General features: G+C 44.8%; 1 protein-coding gene across 3 annotated transcripts in view; it reads right to left on the bottom strand.

Annotated features, from left to right (window-relative positions):
- The window catches only part of FARP1 (FERM, ARH/RhoGEF and pleckstrin domain protein 1), a 299,936-nt gene that overhangs the window by 71,614 nt on the left and 202,249 nt on the right, over nucleotides 1-26,073 (bottom strand). For all 3 annotated transcript variants that reach the window (XM_043581978.1, XM_043581968.1, XM_043581988.1), the window contains exons 4-5: nucleotides 8,898-8,940; nucleotides 6,339-6,417 (exon numbers count right to left, since the gene is read on the bottom strand). In XM_043581978.1, the coding sequence (XP_043437913.1) occupies nucleotides 6,339-6,417; nucleotides 8,898-8,940 (122 nt within the window). The remainder of the gene's footprint in view (nucleotides 1-6,338; nucleotides 6,418-8,897; nucleotides 8,941-26,073) is intronic.

Below are 26,073 nucleotides of genomic sequence, written 5' to 3'. Positions count from 1 at the left end.
CACCATTCATGAAATAGGAACTTCACATCACTTCTGGTAGATTCTGGCCAAAAATATTCAACTTGATCCATCAGGCCTATAGAACTAACTTCCAGTTTTCTGGAAATGCAGAGGATAGAGGAAGAAACTAAGTGGCACCACAAGGAAGAAGTCTGACAAATTTAGAAGGTAGGATATTTTAGAGTATAACTGGTCCTGTTTCTTCAACAAGATGGTATCATGAAGAAAAAATAGGGAGGGACTCTGCTAGAGTAAATGAGGTCCAAAGGACATAACCAAGTGTGACTATGGCCTACAGTGAATCTCGTTTTATTTTTTAATGTTTATTTTTATTTTTGGGAGAGGGAGGGAGGGAGGGAGGGGGAGAGAGAGAGAGAGAGAGAGAGAGAGAGAGAGAGATTGAGCACGAGCAGGGGAGGGGAAGAGAGAGAAAGAGACACAGAATCTGAAGCAGGCTCCAGGCTCCAAGCTGTCAGAATGGAGCCTGATGCGGGACTTGAACCCATAAACAGTGAGATCATGACCTGAGCCTTAGACGCTTAACCGACTGAGCCACCCAGGTGCCTCATGAATGTCATTTTAGATGAGTACATACAAATGACATTTATGGGACAAATTTGAGTATGGCCAAGATATTAGATGAAATGAAAAGTACATACATATGTGTAGAAAAAATCAGAAAGGATATCACACTAATGTATTAACAATGATCACCTCTGGGGAACAGGAATACAGTATTTTATCTTCTTATACTTGTTTATCTGTATGTTCTAACTTTCTATACTGTACATTTGCTATTTTTGTAATAATGAAAGGTTATTTGTAATTTTAAAAGGGGGGGGGCTTTTTTAATTAGACCAACCACAGAGGGTTCTATAAAAATTAAATAAAGTAATACATGGAAAGCACAGTGACTAGAATAAAAACATTCAATAATGTTAGCAAATTTTCTCTTATAAAAGAAAAACTAGGGGCACCTGGCTGGATCAGCTGGACTTTTGATCTCAGGGTCATGAGTTCAAGCCCCATGTTGGGTATAGAGCTTACTTAATTAAAAAAATAAGTAAATAAAATAAAAAGAAAAAGGGGTCCCTCGGTGGCTCAGTCCATAAAGCATCTGACTTCGGCTTAGGTCATGATCTGGCGGTCCGTGAGGTTGAGCTCCTCATCAGGCTCTGTGCTGACAGCTCAGAGCCTGGAGCCTGCTTCAGATTCTGTGTCTCCTTCTCTCTCTGCACCTCCCCCACTTGTGCTCTGTCTCTGTCTCTCTCTCAAAAATAAACATTAAAAAAAAATAAAGAAGAAAAATGAATTCTCTTTAAGTTATTTAAGAAATTCCATTGTTAACTAAAAAACTAAAACAAAACAAAACAAGCTCAAGAGCAAACAAACAAAAAAACCTACGAAAGCTACAAAGGCAATTCTGTAGCCAGCCCCACAAAAAACCCAAAACAAAAAAACCCCACAGATCCACTCGTCGATAACCGTTGGCCTTTACCCAGCCCCTTATATTTATTCTTGCTCTCACGTTCTCTGTCTCTGGAAAGTCAAAGGGAAGAAAGGCAGAGAATATAAAAGAACCAAAACATCAACATATTGGTTTACAAGGCAAGAGGCAGTATAAGCCATCTTTCTGGATTAGGCAAGGACTATTTTTTGAGCTGAACACTTCTTACAGCTACAAGCTTTAATCTTCTATCTGGTTAATTTTTAAGTAGGCGGCATAAAAGCATCACACTGTGAATATTTTACCATCCACCAGTTCAAACACAGGGTCTTGTGTTTGCGGAGAAGCGTTCAGGGACGGATCAATGGTCAGAGTCTGACAGGCTCTGGGGACTTTGGCTGATGGGCTCATGTAGACTCTCAGTCAGCAGCGGTTCTGAAAGCCCACACATTTAGGCACAGGGGAAGTGGCATTTTGAAGACCGCAGTGAGCCTGCAGTCCCGAATCATGCAGAGTCTCCCTGTTCAGAGGCCCCTGTAATACAAGGAAGACCTTCCTGGGTACTGACTGTTCACTTCCTAATGACAGTTATAAATCTTGAGCAAGCTGGCTTCGATGCTAACTTTAGAGATTCAGCAATACCTTTCGTATTATAAACGGAAACAATCCCCATCAAACACACAGGAGCTAAAGGCTAGGGTGAACTCAGCAGGCACTAAATACAATTAACTGAGTGAATGCTGAAAATGCAAAGCACTCAAAGCAGAGTCAGTCCCCGACACAAGGGTGGGTGTCAGGAGAAGGGGATGATGGTGCCAGGGCTAACGAAGAGGGCTTTTGGTTTCCAGGGATCGTCAGAGTTACAAATCACACCAATCTGATGCCTTGCTTTAAATGGGTCTATTTTAATTTGTTTCATCTTAGCCTGGGAGGTCTTAGCCTTTCTTTTCGTATTCAATGGAAAGTAACTTACAATTTCTCTGCCAGCCTGAGGAACCACCTCGGGCCTTGCAAACACTGCAAGTTCTCAGAGGTCTCTCTCCACCCCTAGAAAGGGCAGAGCCAAGGAGAAATGGGATCCTACTGAAGATCACATGCCCAGAGCAAAGTGTACCAAAGCCCTATAGCCCAACAAGAGTGACTCGGAACTCTGCGATGAGAAAACGTGGCGAGTTCTTTTCCAAAGACCCCTCCCTAGCTGTTTAAAACCTGCACCCACGACTCACTACTTTTCTCTCCCTCTAGAGGCCCGGGCCCTAGCAGCAATAGGACACAACAGCCGCTGAAAGTGCAGTTCAATAAATAGAAAGGAATTCAGCTTCTTGGTTAACAGCAAAGTGCAATTCAATCTGCTTTTTGTACAAGCGGGAAGCTGAAAGCTATTCCTGAGGCCCCAAGAATTAACCAGAGAGCTAGAGTCCCTTTTAGTCGGCTGAACTGTAGGCCTGCCTCTGTCCCCACATCCCTCGCCTGAACTGCTGTCTACACAGAGCTTCTCCCAAGCCCTCCTGCACTCCCCATCTGCTACAGGAAAGTGCCTGGACCTCAAAGGTCACATCATTCAATTTCTGCTTACATGGGAATTTGAGAATGAGGGAGGCAACACATCGGATCTGGAAGGTCCCCCTTCCCGCTACACCTCGTGACAAAGTCAAAAGCGATGGGGAGCTTCTAAGTTTCATATCAATTTCATTCGCCCTTGCACCAAAAGGATTCTCTCCTTGGAAAAGATTTTTAAAATGTCAGTTAACACCGGGAGCCAGAAAACAAAGACAACAACACAACCCTAAACAATCCATCCGTTGAGCCCGGGTTCCCTGAGGAATTGACAGGTTCCACCGAGCAGCCGGCAATATCCCGGGCACACTTGGCTCAATGGCCACAAGCAGTATGGAATTTTAGAAGAAAAACCCGAATAGTAGAAAACCATGGGGAGCCTGGGTGGCTCAGTCCGTTAAGCGTCCGACTTTGGCTCAGGTCACGATCTCGCGGTTCGTGAGTTCCAGCCCTGTGTCAGGCTGTGTGCTGACAGCTCAGAGCCTGGAGTCTGCTTCACATTCTGTGTCTGTCTCCCTCTCTCTCCGCCCCTCCCCTGCTTGTGCTGTCTCTCTCTCAAAAATAAACGAACACATACACACATAAAAAAGAAAACTACAAGCCTCTGCAGACAATGATTCACAAGAATTGAAAAGGTGCAAAACTCAAAGCACACTGGAATGGAGACGGGGAAAAAAGGATTTATGCCAACTTCATAAGCAGGACAGAGGCCCAGTGACATGCAGGATGCAAAGGCAGGCTGTTGACCAACAGCTGGACTTGCCTTTAGATTTATGTCAATAGTCTGAGCTTCAAGCAATGCACGTTACAATGAGAAGAAACCCAGCCCAGAAACAGAGACACGGTAGCCCCAGCAGTGACACCACAGAAGACTCTGTTGTCACTGGCCTGTCTTATGCATCCTGGTGTAGCAGCCCAGCTGTGTCTCCTCTACGTGAACCGTTCTAGTCAACCGTGCATGCTTCCCAAAAGGCTGCTGGCTCCTGCAATCCCCGGCTACATAACAGCTTCATCGATTTGAGGATTATAAGTAGAGGGAAACAATTAGCAGCAAATCATTCAGAAAACTGAAAGCCACGGGAAGACGTGGCCTTCACTTCTTCCTGGAACTCCACATTCGTGTCCCCAGTGCCCTTCCGGACACCGCCACGCGATGTCTGGTTGGCATCTCAGACATAAGCCGGCAGAACCAACCTCCCGACTCTCCACCCCTCAGTCATCACCTACTTCCCTCCACCCTTTCCCATTTTAGTTGCCACCAAAATGGCCAGCCAGCTGCTTAAATCAAAATCTAAGCATCCCTCTGTCTCCTCGGCCTCCACCGCCAGCCCGTCACCACGACAGATGGACCCCGTTCTCCAGCACGTAGTCCAGCATTTGCAGCCACCCTTCTCTGCTTCCACGCCTGCCACCTCCTTTGCTGCCACCACTGTGGCGTGGACAACAGCAATGGCTACCTCACTGGATTCCCAGCTGTCACTGTCCCCCACATGGCAGCTAGACTTTCAACCCCATGAAACATTTGGCCTCTGTCCCATCTCACTGCACTTTACCCTCTCCATTCCTGCCACGCCAGCCTTCTCTTAGGTACAGGTTGAGCCTTGAACAACACAGAGATTAGGGCTCCAGCCCCCTGCACAGTCAGAAATCTGCATATAACTGTTGACTTCCCCAAAACGTAACTACTGTTGACTAGAAGGCTTGCCAATAACAAACACGATTAACACGTATTTTCTAAGTTCTATGTACTGTACACTGTATTCTTATGATAAAGTGGGCCAAAGAAACATGATGAAGAAAACCCTAAGGAAGACAAAATACATTCACAGTCCTTGTGTTGTATCTACATAAAAAAATCTGCACGTAAGTGGATGTGTGCAGTTCAAAGCTATGTCGTTCAAGGGTCAACTGTATTTGAACATCTGGAACTTGTTCCTGCCTCGGTCACTGCCCAGCTGTTCCTTCTACCTGGAAAGCTCTTCCTCCAAAAAGGAGGGACAGATTCTCATCCCTTCCTCAGAGAGGCACCGCAGACTGAGCCATCACAAGCGGTGCCCTGGTCACCTTCTATCACATCCTTCTCCTTCAGTTACCCATAGAGCCCTTACTGTTATCTGATAGTTTCTGCTTCATCAGTCATCTTGTCTGCTCCCCTGAGGGTCAGGCTTGTCTTTTCACCACTACGTTCCCGGTGCCTGGAACCGTGCTTTGCACACAGTGTCCACTTTGTAAGTACTGCTGACTGAATGGCTTCACCCCTTTGCTAAATGATGGTCAACCACCCACAGTATCCAAGATCCTGTCCTCTGTACCAAGGGTGCGGAGAAGGATGTGACAGGCTTGGTCTAATCAGCTACGAGACTGAAAGCCACGGGGCGCCTGTGTGGCTCAGTCGGTTGAGTGTCCGACTGAGGCTTGGGTCATGAGCTCATAGTCTTTGAGTTTGAGCCCCACGTCGGGCTCTGTGCTGACAGCTCAGAGCCTGGAGCCTGCTTCAGATTCTGTGCCTTCCTCTCTCTCTGCCTCTCCCCTGCTTGTGCTCTCTCTCTCTCTCTCTCTCAAAAATAATAAACAAACATTTAAAAAAAAAAAAGCCACAGGTGGCAGGGCTGTGGCTGGTCAGACTAATGTACCACTTGTAAGAGCACTCTTGAAAGGGAGGCATTGTGTGTTCACACATTCCCACCAGACTCTGTTCTCCTTTAGCATATGTGCGTCTTGTGCAAATTATAAAATTGGTAATAATAAGGGTGATGATGGTTATCATTCAGAGCATCCCTACTGGTTCTGGCCACTTTATGTATACGACTGCTTATCCTCAAAACAACCATGGCCAAGCAACCAGCGTGGTTGCGCAGACACAGGGGAATTAGCAGAAGCGCAGAGGGAACAAGTAAATTGGCCAGTCACACAGGGGCAAGGGCAGGCCTGACTCCGTGCTCACGCTTCTCCCACTTAGGCCAACTTTCAAAGAAATCGATCTTCAGCTCACGTCCAGTCACCCATGGCAGCCACAGAGAGAAACGGAGTTAACATCTTGGTCTCACAGGGTCTGACTTCCCCAAACTGTCTCGTGATGTGACAGACAGAAGAAGGGAAATATGACAGCAATAGGTTATAAGACCAGTTCACAGCACAGCTTTGCAGAAACCCAGGATTCAAGGAAAATGTGGTACATTCTTTCTCCCCATGTTGGTCAGCACCATCGGGAGCACGGAGCAGATGCGGGTCAGGTAAACGCTGTGAAAATGCTGAATCAGTGGACAGAGAACATTAACTTTCTCTTCTCTTCAGCACCCCGTGGCAATAAAGAGCAAGTTTCTAAACCACTAACCTTGTGAGTTCTTCCTGGAGTTGTGTGTGGTCAGGTGGAAAGAATTTCACCACAAACTTCACAACAACATGCTTTGGCCCTAAAAGGGGGCAAAAAACAGTAGAGCATTTTTGATTTGTTTCAAATGCAATTAAAGAAAAAGACTTCGGAAGGTATATTATACAGCAAATAATGGATCTCATTCCAAGCCACCAAGAGTCCATCTGTTGACATCCAGGTCGCTGAACAGGTAGTTCAGTTCCTAATTCATACTTCCATATTGCAGGGAGACAGAGAGCCCTTATAAAATAACGTTTTGACAAAAGTATTTCATTCAGGTATTACATTTTTTTCTCTGAGGACTTAAACTGTGCCCGGATTTTAAAAACAGGCATTCGTCTTCAAAAATTTATCAAATTGGCCCTTTCAGTCAAAATACGGGCTTTCGACAATGAGGAAATAATGAAAACGTAAATCGGTTATACAATTTAGTACTTTAAATGATCTACAAGGTACAGCTTCCACTGTGTCCATCAAATATGTATGAGCATCTATGTGTCAGGTGCTCCCCGAGCGCTGGAGAAAAAACATCAACACGACGTGACCCTGCCCTCGTCCAGTCAGCAGAAGCCCTTATAGGTGTCTTATAAGCCATCTTATGGACGAGTTCAGGCAAAATCAGGAAGCAGATCTGGGGTGGGTGGACAGGGAGAAGATCAATGGGATGGGTCACTTGTCAGAATTAAAATGTCAAACAGATCATAATAATTTGTAACCTGAATCAGAGCTTGTTTTGAGGTACAGATCAAATTTTATACATATATCTACACACATATATTTATGCTCAATGGAAGAGCAGTCTTGTAGGTTCTACCATTTGGAATGACAGCAATGAGTTTATGTTCTATGAAATATAAGGTACGATAACGAAATCCAAATTTGAACAGCAGTTGTCTAAAAGCAGAAAAAAATTTTTTTTGCTCTGCCTTCGCTGTCACAAAAAACAGATGTTGTATTATTTTATGATAACATATTTAAGTTTATGAAAAAAACGCAAAAGCGACAGGAGGTGAAGATGTAGGCAATATATACAAAATGAGGAGAAAAACAAGGCACAGAAATAATGAAGCCCAGAGACACTGGGCCCCCTTTCCCTGACCACTCACTCTAACAATTAATAGAAACCCTCGCCTGTCAACTCTGGATCATAAAGTAACAATAGCAAAATGGGGAAGAACAGGAAAAACCATGCTATATCCTCTCCATGGGGATCCCCCTGAGGCCACGCAGATCCTTAGAAAACCCAAAAGTAGGAAGGTGCTATCCCCCAATGCACAATGACAGCTTCACACAGCTAGCCATAGCACGCGGAGACAGAAGGAGAATCCTCACTCCAGGGTGGACCCAGCAGTGACAGACGCGGTCTTCCGTCTGTATTTGGCAACGGGCTAAAAGACACCTTGCCACAGTGAGCATTTCCCAGGAGGTATTGCAGGGACACACGTCATCATTCTGGATGCTTCGCTTCCTCCCCCGTCAGGTCTAGGGGCTTCTCCCAGCAATGTGCCCCTACCCTCCGGCCCCCTCACGCTCAGGTCACTGGCCAGCCACCCTCGGAAATGTTAAACAAACAATGCCGGTTTCATTTTCAGCATCAATAATTGCTTAATTTAAATGACAGAAGCTCAACATCCATTTCAAGTGCACGGGGGCCATCCAGACACCGTGTGCCTGTTCAGTACAGCCACAAAAATTGCTAGAAGTGGCCCAGTGGGGCTTCTTAATCAGACATTAAAACGATCCCAGCAAGGTAGTGTGGAGCTTCAAGCTCAACTAATGGAATGCACCTCTGTTACTACCCTCAGACTTTTGCCCGGGCTGTGGCTGCAGTGAGGGGGCATTTGGCATGAGTTGTCTGACTCTGCGCTTGACCTCAAAGTGGAGAAGAGGGAAACGGTCCTGGTCCTGGGGCACAATGAGAAGGGACAGAGAAAGCGAGCCTTCTTCCCTCACTCCTCTCCTAAATCCTCCTTAATCTTCCCCAACACACACTGTAAATGCAAGCCAGACTCCCTTCAGTCCTGCCTGCCATTCACACACACACACACACACACACACACACACACACACACTTTCAGGCACTTTATTTTTCCAAGCAACCAATACTTGCACTCTGATTTCACAGGCATTGAAGAGGCAGGACAGAAAACCTAACATCAATTTTATGAATACATGGTTGCACCTTCCCCTTCAAAAGTGACAGTAACAACCTCGGACAGAGACCAGGCAAGCTCAATTAGTCTGGAGATTAACAGCATGCTCTAGTCGTTAATCAAAATGAGGTTTGATTTTCCAAGCAAGGTTTTGATTACCAAATTGTTAAATATTAATACTGCAGAAGAGACATTTTAATGGCACATGGATTAGTGGATGAAAAGAAATCACGGGGCCAAAAAAAAAAAAAAAAAAAAACGAATCTGTGTCACCAGTGTGCTGGATGCCACAGGGCAAACAACGTCTAGGAGGAAAAGGTCTGGCTGTATATTTAACATCACTGTTAAACACATGGTGTATACTTACTTCTAATCTGCTTGACAATAGGTTTTAAGAGATCCAGCCACACCTAAAAAGGAAAAAACAGATTGAGACAAATTCTCAACGAAAGGATGCAAGTATTTGGAGGCTTGACTTGGAGCTGTTTAAAATCAAAATACTTTTTGAGTATTCGAGACCGTCTGTTCCTATTCTCTGCAGGATGGCGTATCTTCCATCACTGACCGCTTTTATAGTACAGATCCAAATTTGCTGGCATTATCCCTGAGCTCCAAAGCTACAATCTCTCCCAGACTCAAATGGTTAACTATGAATGTGTCTCCTGTCATCCGCAGTGTTCCACCAAAGCTAGCCACTCAGCAAACACGGATGCACGATTGCATGTGTGGCTACAAGCTGAGTGAAATATGCAAGCTCCTTAATGAAACAAAATACGTGTACATACACGCATTTACAGAACAGTTACAGAACAGCACGTCTTTGAGGGATATGGGAAGGGATGTTTAGAATATTACCTCTGCACTGGGTACTCTCCATAAGCTTTTACCTCTTTAAAAAAAAATTTTTTTAATGTGTATTTTTGAGAGACAGAGATAGAGTATGAGCAGGAGAGGTGCAGAGAGAGGGAGACACAGAATCCGAAGCAGGTTGCAGGCTCTGAGCTGTCAGCACAGAGCCTGACCTGTGGTTTGAACTCACAGACCACGAGATCATGACATGAACCAAAGTCAGCCAAGCAACCGACTGAGCCACCCAGGCACCCCACTCTTCACCTTCTGACAAGGTCAGAAGGATTTCTGCTGCCCAGGAGAGTAACCTGAGACTTGTAGGGACCAGTAATTTGTCCCGGGCTGGCAGAGCCAGGCCTGAAGCCAGGCATATCCAGCTTCAAGGGCCAGACTCTTCACACACGTGCAGTTTAGGGGGCAAGATTAAAAGAGAGAGAGAGAGAGAGAAACCAGCTGCCCTTATTGATAAAACATAATTTAACCGTATTATCCCATTTCACACACGCTTTTCTCTCAATTCCTGGTCATTTGAAAAGGGTTCTACTGAAGCTCATATTTGCATGTATGACAAAAGCAAGGTTAATGTGCCTAATATAAAGAGGATTTATAAGAAGAAAAACCAAATACTCCCAAACTATGCAAAGAATAACAGCTAAATGACAGAGAAAAAAAGAACAATGGCTAATGAGAAAATGTTCAAATTCAGGAGTGATTCGCCCTACAAATGCAAGTCTGAATAATCAAATACCCCTTCTGCCCATTACATTTGCATCTAGATATGCCTCTATGTATGCACACATTTGCATTTTATAATTCTCAGATTTAGCAAAGGTAGCAGAAAATGTACACTGTCTTACCTCTATTGGCGAATAAATGAATTGGTATGTTTCTGGAGACTAATTAAGGAATAATTACGAATAATTATCTAAAGCCTAAAAAAAGGCTCCTACACATATTCTTTCATCCAGTAATGCAACTTTGGTAAATCATACATTTATGCACAAAGATTTATGTAAAATAAAAATGTTGTGATTAGCATTGCTGATAGTAAAAAATTTTTACAATAATAAATGAAATAAAATAAGTCTACATTTATATGACACATTATCATGCAGGCATTAAAAATTATGTCCTTGGTGAATATTGAAGTACGTGGGAAAATGTGTTTGGGAGGTTGGAAGATGAGCGACTTCCTGTCTTCTGCCTTTCTCCATTATTCAAATTAGCCTGAAATTGAGCACTAAGAATTCTTATAATGCAAAAACTAAAAATTTTAAGTCTCTGCTTATTTAGGTTACTCTTCCCCCATCACCTTTTCAAATAAGTAAGATTTTGTTTAATTAAAAAAATTTTTTTAATGTTTATTTACTTTTGAGAGGGAGAGAGAGAAAGAGGGAGGGGCAGAGAGAGAGGGAGACACAGAATCTGAAACAGGCTCCAGGCTGTGAGCTGTCAGCACAGAGTCCAACACGGGGCTCGAACCCACCAACTGTAAGATTGTGACCAGAGCTGAAATTGGACACTTAACCAACTAAGGCATCTAGGCGCCCCAAATTTTTTTTAATTTAAAAAAAAATTTTAATGTTTATTTATTTCTGAGACAGGGAGAGGCAGAGCATGAGTAGGGGAGGGGCAGAGAAAGAAGGAGACACAGAATCTGAAGTAGGCTCCAGGCTCTGAGCTGTCAGCACAGAGCCCAATGTGGGGCTCGAGCCCACAAACTGTGAGATCATGACCTGAGCCGAAGTCGGTCGCTCAACTGACTGAGCCACCCAGGCACCCCAATGTTTTTTTAATTTTTAAAAAATGTTTATTTATTTTTGAGAGATTGGGGCGGGGGCAGAGAACGCATGTGCACACATAAGCAAGGAAGGGGCAGAGAGAGGGGAAAAAAAGAAAATCCCAAGCAGGCTCCACACTGTCAGTGCAGAGCCCTACACGGGCCTCGAACTCACAAACCACGGGGTCATGACCTGAGCAGAAACTGAGAGGCGGGATGCTCAACTGACTGAGCCACCCAGGCGCCCCCGATCAGTAATATTTTATCATGAAATTCTCATTTCTGTATTTCCTATCCTCTGCTGCTCTCCTGCTTCACGGAGCTTATGGTCTAGTGAGGAAGTAACAGGAACCAACCCCCCCACACTGACAAAAGTGAAGACATGCCTGACCCAAAGGGAATGAAGGGAGGAGCAGAGGACTCCCAGGGTCTGGGGCAGAGCAGTCTGACCCAGGCATGGGGGCAGGGGGACCGGAGACCCGATACAAACAGGACATTGTGAAGGGAACACGTCCCTGAAGATGCTGTCATGTGGAGATCTGAAGGGAACAGAAGACACACAGGTAAAACCTTTGTCCAGGTGCCAGAGGTGCAAGGGGACAGCTGCAGAGCAGGGCTGGTGGGTCAGGAAGGGGTCAGCCCTGCCGGAAGCCACGTTGAGATTCTTCATCCTTATCCTAAGAGCAATGTAAAGGATTTAAGCACAGGGCTGATACAGTCAGATGTGCACTGTAAAAAGACTGATCTGGCAGTGTGGGAACAGACAGAGGGGCCCCGCAGAGGCAGGCTGACCACACAAATAGTGCAGGCAAGAGAGGATGGTATTTTGGACCAGGAATGCAGAAGTAGAGTCGGGGGAAGTGGGCAGATCTGAGAAAAATTTAAGAGGTAAAATCCCCAGGGATTTACTGATGGACTGGATATGGTGGCTGAGGCAGAAGACAATGACCAAAATGACACGAGAATTTCTGCTGAGGGCATCTGGACTGATGCAGGTACAATTCACAAAGATGGGAGTGCTGGAAGAGGGCCAGGATGGAGGTTCTAGACACTTTGATTTTGTTGAGGTGCCCTTGGATTTCATGAGCAAGAGATAGTATGGAAAGGGCGGGACACACTTGTCTGGAGCTCTGAGGGGAAGCCTGGACAGGAGATCTCACACTAGAAGTCACCACAAGGCGCCCAGGTGACTCAGTCATTTAAGAATCCAACTCTTGGTTTCAGCTCAGTCATGATCTCATGGTTCAAGGGTTCGAGCCCCACGTCAACCTCTGCAAGGACAGCGTGTAGCCTGCTTGGGATTCTCTCTCCCTCCCTCTATCTCTGCTCCTCCGCTGCTCATGCCCTATCTCTTTCTCTCAAAATAAATAAAACATTAAAAAAAACTAAACAACAACAAAAACCTGCTAAGAAAAAAAGGAGGAGGGGGAGGAGGGGAGGAGGGGAGGAGGGGAGGAGGGGAGGAAGGGAGGAGGGGGACGAGGTGGGGAGGAGGAAGGGAAGCAGAAGCAGAAGCCGCCACCATCCTGACTCCATAGAGGATAAGGGTCATGGAGACTCATGGAGGATAAGGCTCACCGAGTCCAGAGGATAAAACCTATGAGCACCGATGGCACGTCCACCACGGACCAGCCAGGTGGAAGCAGATGAGAACAGAAGGAAAAAAGGAGAGTGGTGTCACAGAAGTCATGGGAAGGCAGTTTCCAGAAGGAAATATACCAAGAACTGTTCAAATAAGATGAGAACTAAAAGTTCTGCTGGTGAGTTGACTCGGAGGTGGGAATGAAAGTCTGGCGGGTGGTGAAGAGGCAGGAAGGACACAGACTTTTCCAAGAAGCTTGGCTGAGAGGCAGGCAGCAAGAGACTAGGGCCACAGGGGGCGAGGGATCAGATAAGGGTATTGTTGAATTACTTGTTTTTATTATTCTGTTTTTCAAATGTTTTTAAGTAATCTCTAAGCCTAATACGGGGCTGGAACTCACAATTCCAAGATCAAGAGTCACATGCTCTACTGACTGAGCCAGCCAGATGCCCCTATTTGCTTGTGAGTCACAGAAAACTGGGTGCATCTAAAAAAGTGGAGGGATTCAGGGGCACCTGGGTGGCTCAGGCGGTTGAGCATCCAGCTTCAGCTCAGGTTTGTGAGTTCGAGCCCCGCGTCCGGCTCTGTGCTGACTGTGTAGAGCCTGCTTGGGATCCTCTGACTCCCTCTCTCTCTGCCCTTCTCGTGCTCTCTATGAAAAAATAATAAACATTAAAAAAAATTTTTTTAAAGCGAAGGCATTGAGCATATGAGCAAGAAGGGTTAGTCACCAATGTCCTAAGGGATGTGAGAAGACGGCCCTAAAACCCAGGGCAATGGTTTGAGGTAGAAGGAAGAGCTATTCCACTGAGGGAGACAGAAAGGCCAGTGGCAGATGGGAGTTTACATTTCTGTGCCGGGAGCAGGCAAGTTCCTCGTGGAGGCTTTCTACTTCCCCAGTCAAGTGGGAGGCCTGGAGGACTGAGGCAAGCAGGGAATACTGGAAATAGTTGCACGGGACAGCGCGTTAACTGGAGAACCCCGGTGGGATTTCCCAGGGCTGCCGAGCGGCCACTCGCGAGCCTGTAGGCCGGCGCTCTCCCGGCCACCTCGGGGAACCGTCTCCGCGAACCTTGCCCACTGCCAGCTCTTCCTCAACTTCCACAAGCCACTCAGGACAAAACAACTATGCTCTGGCAACACAGCCGCCAATTTTATGAATTGTTTTAAAACATCTCTCGTCTGTTTTTGGCATTTCTGTGGAAAGCATCGAATACAATCACCAAGTGGAGCCAACTGAGCATGTGGTTTTACAACACGCAGGTCTGGGAACATCAGACCGGCCTGAATTAGCTTGTTTGGTCGAGCTCTGCAGCAAGAAGGCTACGAGCCATCGATCACGTCACAGCTGACCCGCTGGGTGAGAGCTCAGGGCCTCGGGGAACCTCACCGTTTACCAGTTACATCGATGTTTGCGGGGCTCAGAGAAAAGGTCTTGCACATGCAGGACTTAAACTACTATAAATGGGGGGCGCCTGGGTGGCTCAGTCGGTTGAGCGTCCGACTTCGGCTCAGGTCATCATCTCACGGTCCATGAGTTCAAGCCCTGTGTCGGGCTCTGTGCTGACAGCTTGGAGCCTGGAGCCTGCTTCAGATTCTGTGTCTCCCTCTCTCTGACCCTCCCTCGTTCATGCTCTCTCTCTGTCTCAAAAATAAATAAACGTTAAAAAAAAAAATTTAAACTACTATAAATGGATGAGCTACAGGGAACAAGACAAATAAGGCTGCCGCCTGACCAGAGTTAAAGCGTTGAAGTTTGCTATATGGGGAAGGCGGCTGGGAAGCATCTAGACTAGACTAAGTCATCTTAGACCAATCACTTGTTCACTGAACCTAAGCAGGACAGAAACAAGTTCCAGACAAGTTAAAAAGGCAACAAAGGCACCATCACCTATCCTTCCCCACCGATGGATCTCCAGACGGTCACAACTGTAATGATCTCCATGTCTAATCGCCCCGCCCACCCCTTCCACCAGGCCACACTTCCCTGTCTTCTCTAACACCATGCAGCTGGGCTCCAGAGCACATCCATGCTACCTGACTATACAGGGATTTGGTTTAAATGAATGGATTTCTAGAAACGTCATTCCAATCAGTACAACCCACTGAATCAGGGAACTTCCCTTGCTGGGGTTCGAAGGCCTATAGAAGAGGCTGCTGGGGCCACCATGCCCGACAACCACGGACTCGGTGGCGTGGACAACAGATCTGGAGGCTCATGGTGTCATGGGTTGGGTTTCTCCCGAGACCTCCCTCGACTTGTAAATAAATGTCTGTCTTCCGGATGTGCACACCCACGAGCATCCTTCTGTGCACACATACTCCTGGTGTCTCTCTGGTATGTCCAAATTTCCTCTTTGTAAAGTGACAAGTGTCAGTGGATTAGGGCCCACTCTAATGGCCTCATTTTAACTTAACCATCTCTCTTTTTTTAAAAAAATCTTTATTTACTTTTGAGAGAGAGAGACAGAGAGACACACAGACAAATAGACACAGGGAGATATAGAATCCGAAGCAGGTTCCAGCTGCTCTGTCAGCACAGAGCCTGACGGGGGGCTCTGTGAACCACAAGATCACGACCTCAGCCGAAGTCAGATGCTTAACTGACTGAGCCACCTAGGCATGCATTAACCGCCTCTTTAAAGGTCCTATCCTCAAGTACAGTTTCATTCTGAGGTACTGCGTGTTAGAGCTTCAACACAGAAATTTTAGGAGGACACAACTCAGCCTATAACATCTATCTTCCACAATTTGGTATCAACACAGCTTTCCAGCCCACTGTTCTCCCATTTGCCTACATTTCAGTCAGGTTCCCTTTTTCCCTCTGACCTTCTGTTAATGTTAGTGTTAAGTGAGAACAACACTTTACTGCCTAGTTATGAAAGGCAGGGCAAGATGAACCACTGCTCCCAAAGCGGTTTCTGTTCTTTCCCTAAACCTTTTTAGCCCCTATCATGTTGGTGAGTGACATTTTAGGTAGATTTTGCAGGCAACTAAAACATTGGGGGTATTTTGGAAAGGTTCTTATTAAAAGAGACTCAGTTACTAGATATCTTTCGGGAAGGGCACTGGGAAGAGACTGTTTCTTGGGCACCTCCTGCATGCCAGGCACTAAACAGGTGCTTTATAAATTCTCATTTAATGCTCCTAAAAATATGGTCATTTTACACAGGCTGGAAGCCAAGCTCAGAAAGCTTATTTAAGCTGCCCAAGGTCACACATAGCTGAGATTCAACATCAAGTCCATTTGACTCCAAACCTGTGCTTTTTCTGTAACATCATATGCTGCCCCTCTAAAAGCTAACAGACTCAACAAAAGCTCAGCTCTCCTCTTCAGGTTTAAAAATCAAAACTGCGGGGTGCCTGGGCGGCTCAGTCGGTTGAGTATCCGACTTCGGCTCAGGTCATGATTCACGGTTTGTGGGTTCGAGCCCCACACATCAGGCTCTGTGCTGACGGCTTGCTCAGAGCCTGGAGCCTGCTTCAGATTCTGTGTCTCCTTCTCTCTCTGTCCCTCCCCCGTGAATGCTTTGTCTCACTCTGTTTCTCAAAAATAAATAAATGCAAAAAAAATATTTTTTTAAATAAAAATCAAAACTGCATACAACAGGGGCGCCTGGGTGGCTCAGTCGGCTAAGCGTCCGACTTCAGCTCAGGTCATGATCGCATGGCTCGTGAGTTCAAGCCGCACATCGGGTTCTGTGCTGACAGCTCAGGGCCTGGAGCCTGCTTCCGATTCTGTGTCTCCCTCTCTCTCTGCCCCTCCCTCACTCATGATCTCTCTTTCTCTCAAAAATCAACATTAAAAAAATGTTTTAAAACTGCATACAAAAATATTTCATCACCTATAACATATATAGGAGCCAGATAAAATGTTATAGAAAATTATCTAGTGTCTAGAATTCATTGCAACAAAGTAGTCTTTCCACAAGCTAATTCCAACATGAAATAACTTTACTTTGAATTTGTTTGTAATAATTTGTTTAAATGTAATTTTTCATATTAATGTTAAGTGTGGCTTTCTTTTTAAACCAATTAGAGATTTTTGATTCTGTCATAGATTTACAGAGACTGGATTTATCTTCCTATAGGAAAAACAAATAAACAAAAATTAAAAAAAAAAAAAAAGGGAAAAACATACTTAGCACAACAGATCTGAAGGCTGAGGACACCAGACAATGAGAAACTGTGATCCCTCAGAGACAAGAAAAAAAATCACGATCCCTACACTTGCCCTAGACTTCTGTCTACAGTAGGTTTCCAGGCTGTGGTACAGAGAAGAAAAACCCGGCAAAATCCATGAGTTGAAAAGGTGGGGCTGACAGATCACGGGGGGCGGGGGGGAGAGGAGTAAGGGGGGCGAGTAATAACGAGTAGGAAGCTCCCTCCAGAAAGATCATTTAGAAGAGTATAGAAGGTTCCCATTGAGTAATCAGCTGAATACTGATCAATGTCAACTTGTGAAGAAAGTACCCAAGATTTGGGAGAAAGAACCAATGAAAAGATTCAAGGTATCAGTGCCTGGTGCGCACAGAGTCAGGAACACTACCAATTCTCACCAGCAAGATCAGACAACCCGAGGATTCTGGGCACTGGGCAGAGTACTGAAGAGTCATCCCTTAGCACTGAGGAATAATTAACCCCGGACTATACACTACATGAGACCCATTTAATGTGCTTAAAAGCCAGATATGAGAGGATTAAATGGTTTCCAAATAAGTTAATTGCATCCCAGAACACTCAATAAAAATTTATAGGAATATAAAACTATCCAGTACTCAACAAGGTAAAATTTACAATATCTGACATCCAATAAAGAAAAATCGCCAGACACACAAGGAAGCAGGAAAACAGGCCCATAATCAGACAAAACACTCTGACCTGGAATGCAGGCATTATAATTAGCAGAAGGAGGACATAAAGACAGTTATTATAACTGTATTCCTTATGTTCAAAGTTGAGATACAGAAAACATAAAAAGACCCAGATGAAACCTCTAGAGATAAAAACCACATTGGGAGATTAACACACACACACGACAAGATGAAAATCAGATTAGACCTTGCAGAAAAAATACTAATGAACTTGAGGATGCAGCAATAGAAACAATTCAAAATGAAATAGAAAGGTAACCAAGACATTAATAGCGCATCACAGAACTGTAGAACAACTTTAGGCATCCTAACATGCATGGCACTGGAGTCACAAAGGACAGGAGGTAGCAGTGGAGGGGGCAAAAAACAGGACAAAAAATGAAAAGAAAGAACAGCTGAAAATTTTCCAAATTTGGTGAAAACTATAAACCCAACAGATTCAAAAGGCTCAGAAAATCTCCAGCCTAAGAAATGTGAAGAAAAGTGCATGGAAGCACATCATCACCAAACTGCCCCAAAACAGCAATAAAGAGGCAATCTTAAAATCAGCCAGATATGGGGCACCTGGGTGGCTCAATCGATTGATTTCAGTTCAGGTCATGATCCCAAGGTCATGGGATCAAGCCCCAAGCTTAGGATTCTCTCTCTCTTTCCCTCTGCTTCTCTTCTCTGCTTGCAATCTCTCTCTCTAAATAAATAATATAAATAAACAGCCAAAGAAGATTATGCACAAAGGAACAAAGGTAAAGATGACAGCAGACTTCTTGTCAGAAACAATGCAAGTGGGAATGCAATGGGGCAAGATTTTAATGCCCTTGAAGAACAAATTTATTAGAATTTTATACCCAGCAAAAATGTCTTTCAAAACGGAAGGCAAAATAAGGACTCAGCCATATGAAAGCTGAGAGAAGTCATTGCCAGCAGGGCTGTACAAGAAGAAATGTTAAAGGAAGTCCTTCAGGCAGAAAGAAAATAATATCAGATGGAAATCTGTGTCTACACAAAGGAACGAGGGACACCAAAATGTCAATCGTGTGGTTAATATATACAATATTTGAGACATTTTTAATATTACTTATAGACAACTGACTGGTAAAAATAACAATGTAGTGTGGGATTCATAACTTTTGTAAAAGAAAATATGACAAAAATAGCAAAAAAATCAGAAAACGGAAAATGGAAGTATACTACTGTAAGTTCTTATACTGTAGGTGAAGTGGCATAATCTCTCTTAAAGGCAGGCCCTGATAAGTTAAAAGTGTGTATTATGAACCCAAAAGCAACTATGAAAGTTACAAATGAAAGAGTTATAGATTATAAGCCAACAAAGAAGGTAAAATGGAATCACTGAAACATTTAATTAATCAAAAGACAGGCCGAAAAAAGGAACAAAGAATGGGTAAGATGAAGAGAAGATAGCAAGATGCCCCATTTAAATCATATCAGCAATCACATTAAATGTAAATGTTCTAAACACCCCCAATTAAAAAGCAGGATTGTTAGACTGGACCCAAATGTATGCTACCTTTAAGAAACACACTACAATATAAAGATGCAAACAAGTTAAAAGGAAAAGAATGAAAAACGTATATTATGCAATAGTAATTTTAAAAAATTACAGCAGCTATATTAGTATCAAGGTAAATACCAGAACAAAGAATATCACCAGGGATAAAGAAGGAATTTTTTTCATAACAAAGGTGTCGATTAATTCAGAGGGTAGGAAAATCTTAAGTATTTATACGCTTAAAAACAGAGCTTCAAAATACATGAAGCAAAAAGTGATGTAATAGCAAAGAGAAATAGAAAAATCCACAGGGTCTGAGATTTTAATACTTCTCATTAGTCCTGGGAAGGGCACTCTCTTCCCAGTCAGCAAGGCCCAGATGCCAAAGCATCAAGAATACAGAAAATAAAAAAATACTGAAGGATAAGATCAGTGGTTGTGAGGGCCTCAGAGAGGAGGGAGGGATCGGTAGGTAGAGCAGAGGACATTTAGAAACTATTCTTTATGATACTTTGACGGTGGACACATGTCAAAGACATTTGTCAAAACCGATAGCATATGCAACACAAAGAACGGACACTAATGTAAACTTTGGACTGTAATATGTTAATACTTGCTCAACAATTATAATATACATATCACACGACTGCAAGATGTTAAAAATAAGGGACACTGTGCATTTGGGGGGGGTCAGTATACGGTACCTCTCTTTACTTTCTGTCCAGTTTTTCTGTAAAGTTAACATTTTTTTTAAAAAGTCAATGGGGCGCCTGGGTGGCGCAGTCGGTTAAGCGTCCGACTTCAGCCAGGTCACGATCTTGCGGTCTGGGAGTTCGAGCCCCGCGTCAGGCTCTGGGCTGATGGCTCGGAGCCTGGAGCCTGTTTCTGATTCTGTGTCTCCTCTCTCTCCGCCCCTCCCCCGTTCATGCTCTGTCTCTCTCTGTCCCAAAAATAAAAAATAAATTAAAAAAAAGTCAATTAATTAAAAAACAAATGAGAACAAAAAACCCCACGTATCTCTCCAGCTTAAGAAATGGAAGGTTACCCATTGCTCTATTTTTCTAGTGATCCATCCTTCTCCCAGACTCTCTGCTCAAGGAAAGCTTTGCCTCCTCTGAGAACTGCCCCATCGACCCAGCCATCGTGGCCTCACACCATGGTGCTGCTGGTGATGTGTGACGACAGAGGCACCCCACGGCCTTATTTCTGCTGGGTTCCCAAACTTCCATCTGTCTGTGGCTCAGCAAGTCTTCATCCTTTACACCTGGCATGTGTCCACAAAGACCCCCTCTGGGATGTAGGTGCCCTCAGACCCCCAGGGGAAGAAGCAAGGTCAGGACAGGAGGCTGCTACTAAGCATATGGGAAGGAAATCTGGCCAACGCCAGTGGGGCTGGGAAACCACCAACAAGGGATGTAGCCATGGTTTCTGTGGCTTCAAGCCCCTAGAAAGCAAGTCTGCAACTACAGAGTGAAATGCGTCCCTCCAAAATTCCTATGTTGAAGCCCTAACCTCGCAATGTGACTGTCTCTGGAGAAAAGGTGTTCAGAAGTTAATTAAAGTTGAATAAAGTCATAAAAGGATAGAACTGTGGCCTTATAAGAGGAGGAAGATCTCGGTCTCTGTCATGCGAGGACACCGTGAGAAGGTAAACGTCTACAAGCCAGAAAGAGTGTCCTCACCGAAAAGTGACCATATAAAATATAAATATAAAATATAAACTAAACAATAAGATGCCCATCTTCTTCCTGAGCTTTACCAGCACGTATTAGACACTGGAACCATTTTATCAGATCAGTAAGCACTGTGGCTTTAACAAAACACTGGTGGGCCAACTTCTCTGGTTTCTGAGCTAGAAGGCAAGCACAAGACACAACAGATATCCGAGTACCTCCCATGCGCAGGAATCCTGCTGGGCTTGTGACTGTAAAGTATCAGAATTAATCCTCATGACAATCTTGTAAAATCATCACTTATTAATCCCATTTTCCAGATAAAGTACAAAATCAAAGAGGTTCAGTATCTGCCCAGCTGCTATATGACAAAACAAATGTTCAAACAGAGATTTACAAGCCACGATGCACGCCCTATCTGGGATCCTCAACAGGCTGATGAGATAAATCTTATCACACACCTATCTCTACCACTGAGGCTCACACAGCTCTCTGGGAGGGACCAGTGTGAGGAAAGGCAGCCAAGTGTAGCAGACAGCGGCTTGCTGAGACAGGCTTGTGTGAAAATCCTGGTTATAAAGATCATTGTCAAGTATGGGGCAAGTTACCTCTCTGAATCTTCTCACTGTAACATGGAGATGATAAAACACCCACCTCAGAGAAATATTTTAAAGCAGAGATTGGCCAACTACGGCTCATGGGCCAAATCCTGACTATCATGTGTTTTGGTACAGCCAAGACCGGCCTTTACACTTCTCGTGATTGGAAAGAAAAAAAACAAAACAAAAACCAAAAAACAAAGGAGTGTATTTCATGATGTGAAGACTCTGAAATTCAAACATCCATGCCCCTAAATAAAGTTTTATTGGGACACAACCATGCACATCTATTTAGATATTGCCCATGGCCGTTTTTGTGCTGTGATGGCAGGGCTGGGTGGTTACCATGGAGACGGTATGGCCCGCAAAACTTAATCCGTTTACTGTCTGGCTTTTTGCCAACCTCTCATAAGAAGAACAAATGAGATGCATTCAGGTGTGCAGCAGAGTCCAAGGGCAGCCAGGCCAAGGTCTCTGAGTTCACGCCAATGGCAAGCTACTGTTTTTCTGGCCTTTTACCAGCCCTTACCGTCTAGCTACCAATTAGCTGGCATATTAAGGACAGAGTCTTGACTCCTAGGATCAATAGCATTTCTGCCACGGAAAAGACCAATCCATAAAAAAAGCTGATGAAAAGATTTCTCTGCTCCTGTGGGGCAATCTCCCGGGCACGGCTTCCTGGACTCAAAGCCAAGGGCAGGCCAAACTTGCATGTAAACACAGCAACCAACTCTATTAACTGGCAAGCCACGGGACAAGTCTAATTAAGGGTAGAGCGCAATTGATTACTAATTATCACTAGTTTATTTCCCATCCTGAGAAACACATCTTAGACCACGGAAAGTACTCCTTCTCCCCGAGGCTTTTTTTCAAACCCTTACAGAACGGCCTGCCCCAACGTGGGTGTTTCATGTGATGGAAACGAGACAAGGGGCGGAAGGCTGGGCTCAGACGTGAGCCTACCGTCTAGGCACAAAGGTCCACAATTCCGTGTGCCAGGGACTCTGGGGATCCTAGTCTCCCACATAACAGGCACAGGCCCACGGGCAAAGCCAGCTGTGACGGCCCACATTCAGACATTGTGAGACCCACCAGGCTTCCCCTTGGTTTGGCAGACAAGTAAACGGCCTCCCAGAGGAAGCCCGGTAAAAGTAATAATCACAACACTAGCATTTAAAAAACGATAATATGTCTGTGTGCACCGCAGCGTTTTTCACAGCCACCGAGGGGTGGAAGCAACCTCAACAGTCCACCAACAGATGAACGGGCACACACAACGTGGGACAGCCATACGACAGAATATCACCGAGCCTCAAAAAGCACGGATACCCTGTCATATGCTACACCGTGGGGGAACCTCACATCATGCTCCGTGAAACAAACCAGTCGCAAAAAGACACACACTGTGGGAGTCCACTTAGAGGGATCCAGAGTAGTCAAACTCACAGAGACAGAAAGTAGGTTGGTGACTGCCAGGGGCCGGGGGGAGGACAAGAGAGCTGTATCACGGGCACGGAATTTCAGGTTAAGATGTGGCACAATGTGGATACAGTTAACAGTATCGTACTGTCCACTCAAAGGTGGTTAACACGCTAACACTTACGTTAGCTGCTCTTGGCAATTTAAAAAATGGGAATGATCAGTTTCCGTAACTAACACTTTCTGAACACTCGAGTAGGTCCCAGACACAGGGATTACATGTGCTGATCCACATTATCACATATGAGCCTCTCAAAAACTCCACAGGTTGGGCACTCTTCCCTCATTTCTACCCACGAGCAGAGCGAGGGTCAGCGAGGCCAGCCCCCTGCTCCTGTCACCCTGCTCCAGGGACTTGAGGGCTGACAGTTGGACCTGTAGAGCTCCTTTCCCGGGCTGCTACAAAACACCACCCCACTAGAAATCGACAGAATCTCAGAAGGCAACAGAAACTACCGGATACCTATCTTAAATTTCCAAGCACCTTTACTAAGAGCAGAGATGAAAACCCAGCCAGACCCCTCAGTTCAACAAAGTCAAGACCTGTCCTTGGCTCTTCCAAAATAGATTGTCAGTCAGCCTCTGGACACTTTTTGGTCATTATTTCTGCTCCTCTGTGCTTTTATTTCATTGTGTTTGGGGGATAAAGTTTAACTGATGTTCTATTTTTATTTTTTTAATGTTCATTTATTTTGGGGGAGGGAGGGGCAGAGTGACGAGGACAGAGGATCTGAAGCGGGCTGCACGCTGACATCAGCACAGAGCCCGATATGAGGCTCAGACTCACGAACCGTGAGAATAACAGATTAATTGTCGCAACAACTTCTTTCTTAAATTTTATAAAATTAACTGTCAGGTTGGGATTTTGTAATTGACAGAGAACAAAATATGGAAATATTGTCAGAACGGAAGGATGATGGACAGCATGGGCTTGTGTTCAGACAGAACTGAACTTGAATCAAAGTTATGGCATTTCCTAGCTGTGAACCTCTGGATGAGGACTTAACCCCTTTAAGCTTCAGCTTCCTCATCAGAAAAAGGGTATATGATGGGCTCTTCCTGGAATGAATGAAATACTGTAGGTAAAACTAATATGATGCCTTGCAACGAGGTATTACTCTCCAGGGCACGTGTTAGCAAACTGTGGCTTCCTGTATCCTAAATAAAGTTTTATTGGAACAAAGCCCATCTATTCATTTACATATCGCCCACGGCTGCTTCCGCACTATAAGGGCAGACTTGAGTAGCTGCAACAGAGACCCTACAGCCTGCAAAGCCTTAATATAGTATTTATTATCTGGCCCTTTGTAAAGTGTACTGATCCTTGCTTTAGAATATGGGCCATGTTAGCTGTTGTGTCCACAGGGACCAGAACAGTCTGGCACATGGTAAGCACTCACGTGGTGGCTTTTTTTGTGTGTTACATGCGACAAATAAACACCTGTTTTTTTGGTCATCATTACTAGGTTTTCTGTATTTTGCAGCTGAACATATTACAAGAAAGCAGTGAGATCATAAAAATCAAGCACGATAAAACTTAAAAGTCACCAGCACAGGTGCTGGTGCACAGGAAGATGAACAGGTTTGTAAGTTCTAGAAAGGCACTGAACTTGGGGTCAGAAGAACATAGTTAGAATCTCAGCTCCACCATTAGCTAGTTGGCTGACCCAGATACGGAACAGTTATGAGAATCTTAGTGCCCTCACCACTACTATTTATCGTTTAGAAAGGCATCTCCAGCTGGCTCAAACAGGGCAAGAACGGAGTCAGGGAAGCCATTAGGACCTTGTGGTAATTCAGGCAAAGGTGTTAGAAATAATGAGATAGCATATCCTCCAGTGTTCTGAGAATCATTATTTTAACACAAAAAAAGTCGATGAAACAATGTTCCATAGAACTTACAACACGGTATTGTAATTATTTGTTTCCTTGTCTCTCTTACCAAGCTGTGCACTTTTTTTTCTCTTTCAAGCTGTGCACTTCTAATGAATGGAAACCATAACCACCTCTTGCTGTCACTTTGTATCACGTGTCTTCCATGATATGAAGTATGAGGACTGAGGCAGTGTAGGCACAAGAAATTTGTTGGATAAATAGAATGCAGAATTAGATTTGGCCCATCTGTGGTCATGCGCCACCTGAGAAAGGACTGGGAGTCAGGGAGGCTCAAAGTTTAATTTAAGTACGAGGAAATGGCGAAGAGTATTTGGAGACAGGAATAAGCTGAGAAAACACTATTCACACCCACTTTTAGGTATGTGACAGATTGGTTCATTCACCACCTACCCACTCGCCTCCTGTGTATGTCTTCCTTGCAGCATTCTCTTCTTTGCTGTGACGAGTCCCTCTCCTGGTTTTCCTCCTCCCCATCTGCACCTCCTCTGACAGTTCTTCCCTCTCTGTCCATCCCTTAAATGCTGGTGTTCCACGCTGGCTTCCTTTCTACTCTCTACGCTCTCATCCAGTTTCAGAACTTCAATTAATGTTTAAAATAATCTTGCGGGGGAGCCCGAGTGGTTCAGTCAGTTAAGCGTCCAACTCTTTATTTCGGCTCAGGTCATGATCTCACAGTTTATGAGATTGAGCCCTGCGTCGGGCTCCCTGCTGACACTGAGGAGCATGGTTGGGATTCTCTCTCTCCCTCTCTCTCTGCCTCTCCCCTGCTTGCGTGCACACACACACAGTCTCTCAAAATAAACAAACATTTAATTACAAAAAATAGTCCTATGAGTCTTAAATCTCCATTTCAGCTCACATCTCTTTCCTGTGCTCTGGAAAATACACCCACAGGCCCTGCCCACTGGACATCTCCACTGGGATGTTCACTGACACCCCCAAGTCCTCATGTCTGGGATGGAACTCATTGTCTTTATCTTTTCGCAGACATGGTGAGGCTTTCATCCCCAGCGATTGGTACCACTGTCCCCCAGATGGCAAAGCTGGAAAACCCAGCTGCTCTGAGCCTGCTTTGTCTCACAAGCCCATCCATTCAGTCACATCCCCAACTACCTCCTCCTCCAAAACCTCTTGAATCCACCCATCTCGCTCCAGCCCACCACCTCGGTTCTCCCGTAATCCCTTGCCACTACGCCTCCAGCCAGAAACACAGCAAACCCCTAACGGCCTTCCTGATTCTAGTCTTTTCCTATTGCAGTCCAGCCCAGTCGTCTTTCTAAACCATAAATCAGATCATACCATGT

The sequence above is a fragment of the Prionailurus bengalensis genome, chromosome A1 (genome assembly GCF_016509475.1).
Source record: "Prionailurus bengalensis isolate Pbe53 chromosome A1, Fcat_Pben_1.1_paternal_pri, whole genome shotgun sequence".
Taxonomy (NCBI): domain Eukaryota; kingdom Metazoa; phylum Chordata; class Mammalia; order Carnivora; family Felidae; genus Prionailurus; species Prionailurus bengalensis.
Note: the sequence above shows the minus strand (reverse complement) of the source record. Positions and strands in the feature narration are given on the sequence as shown.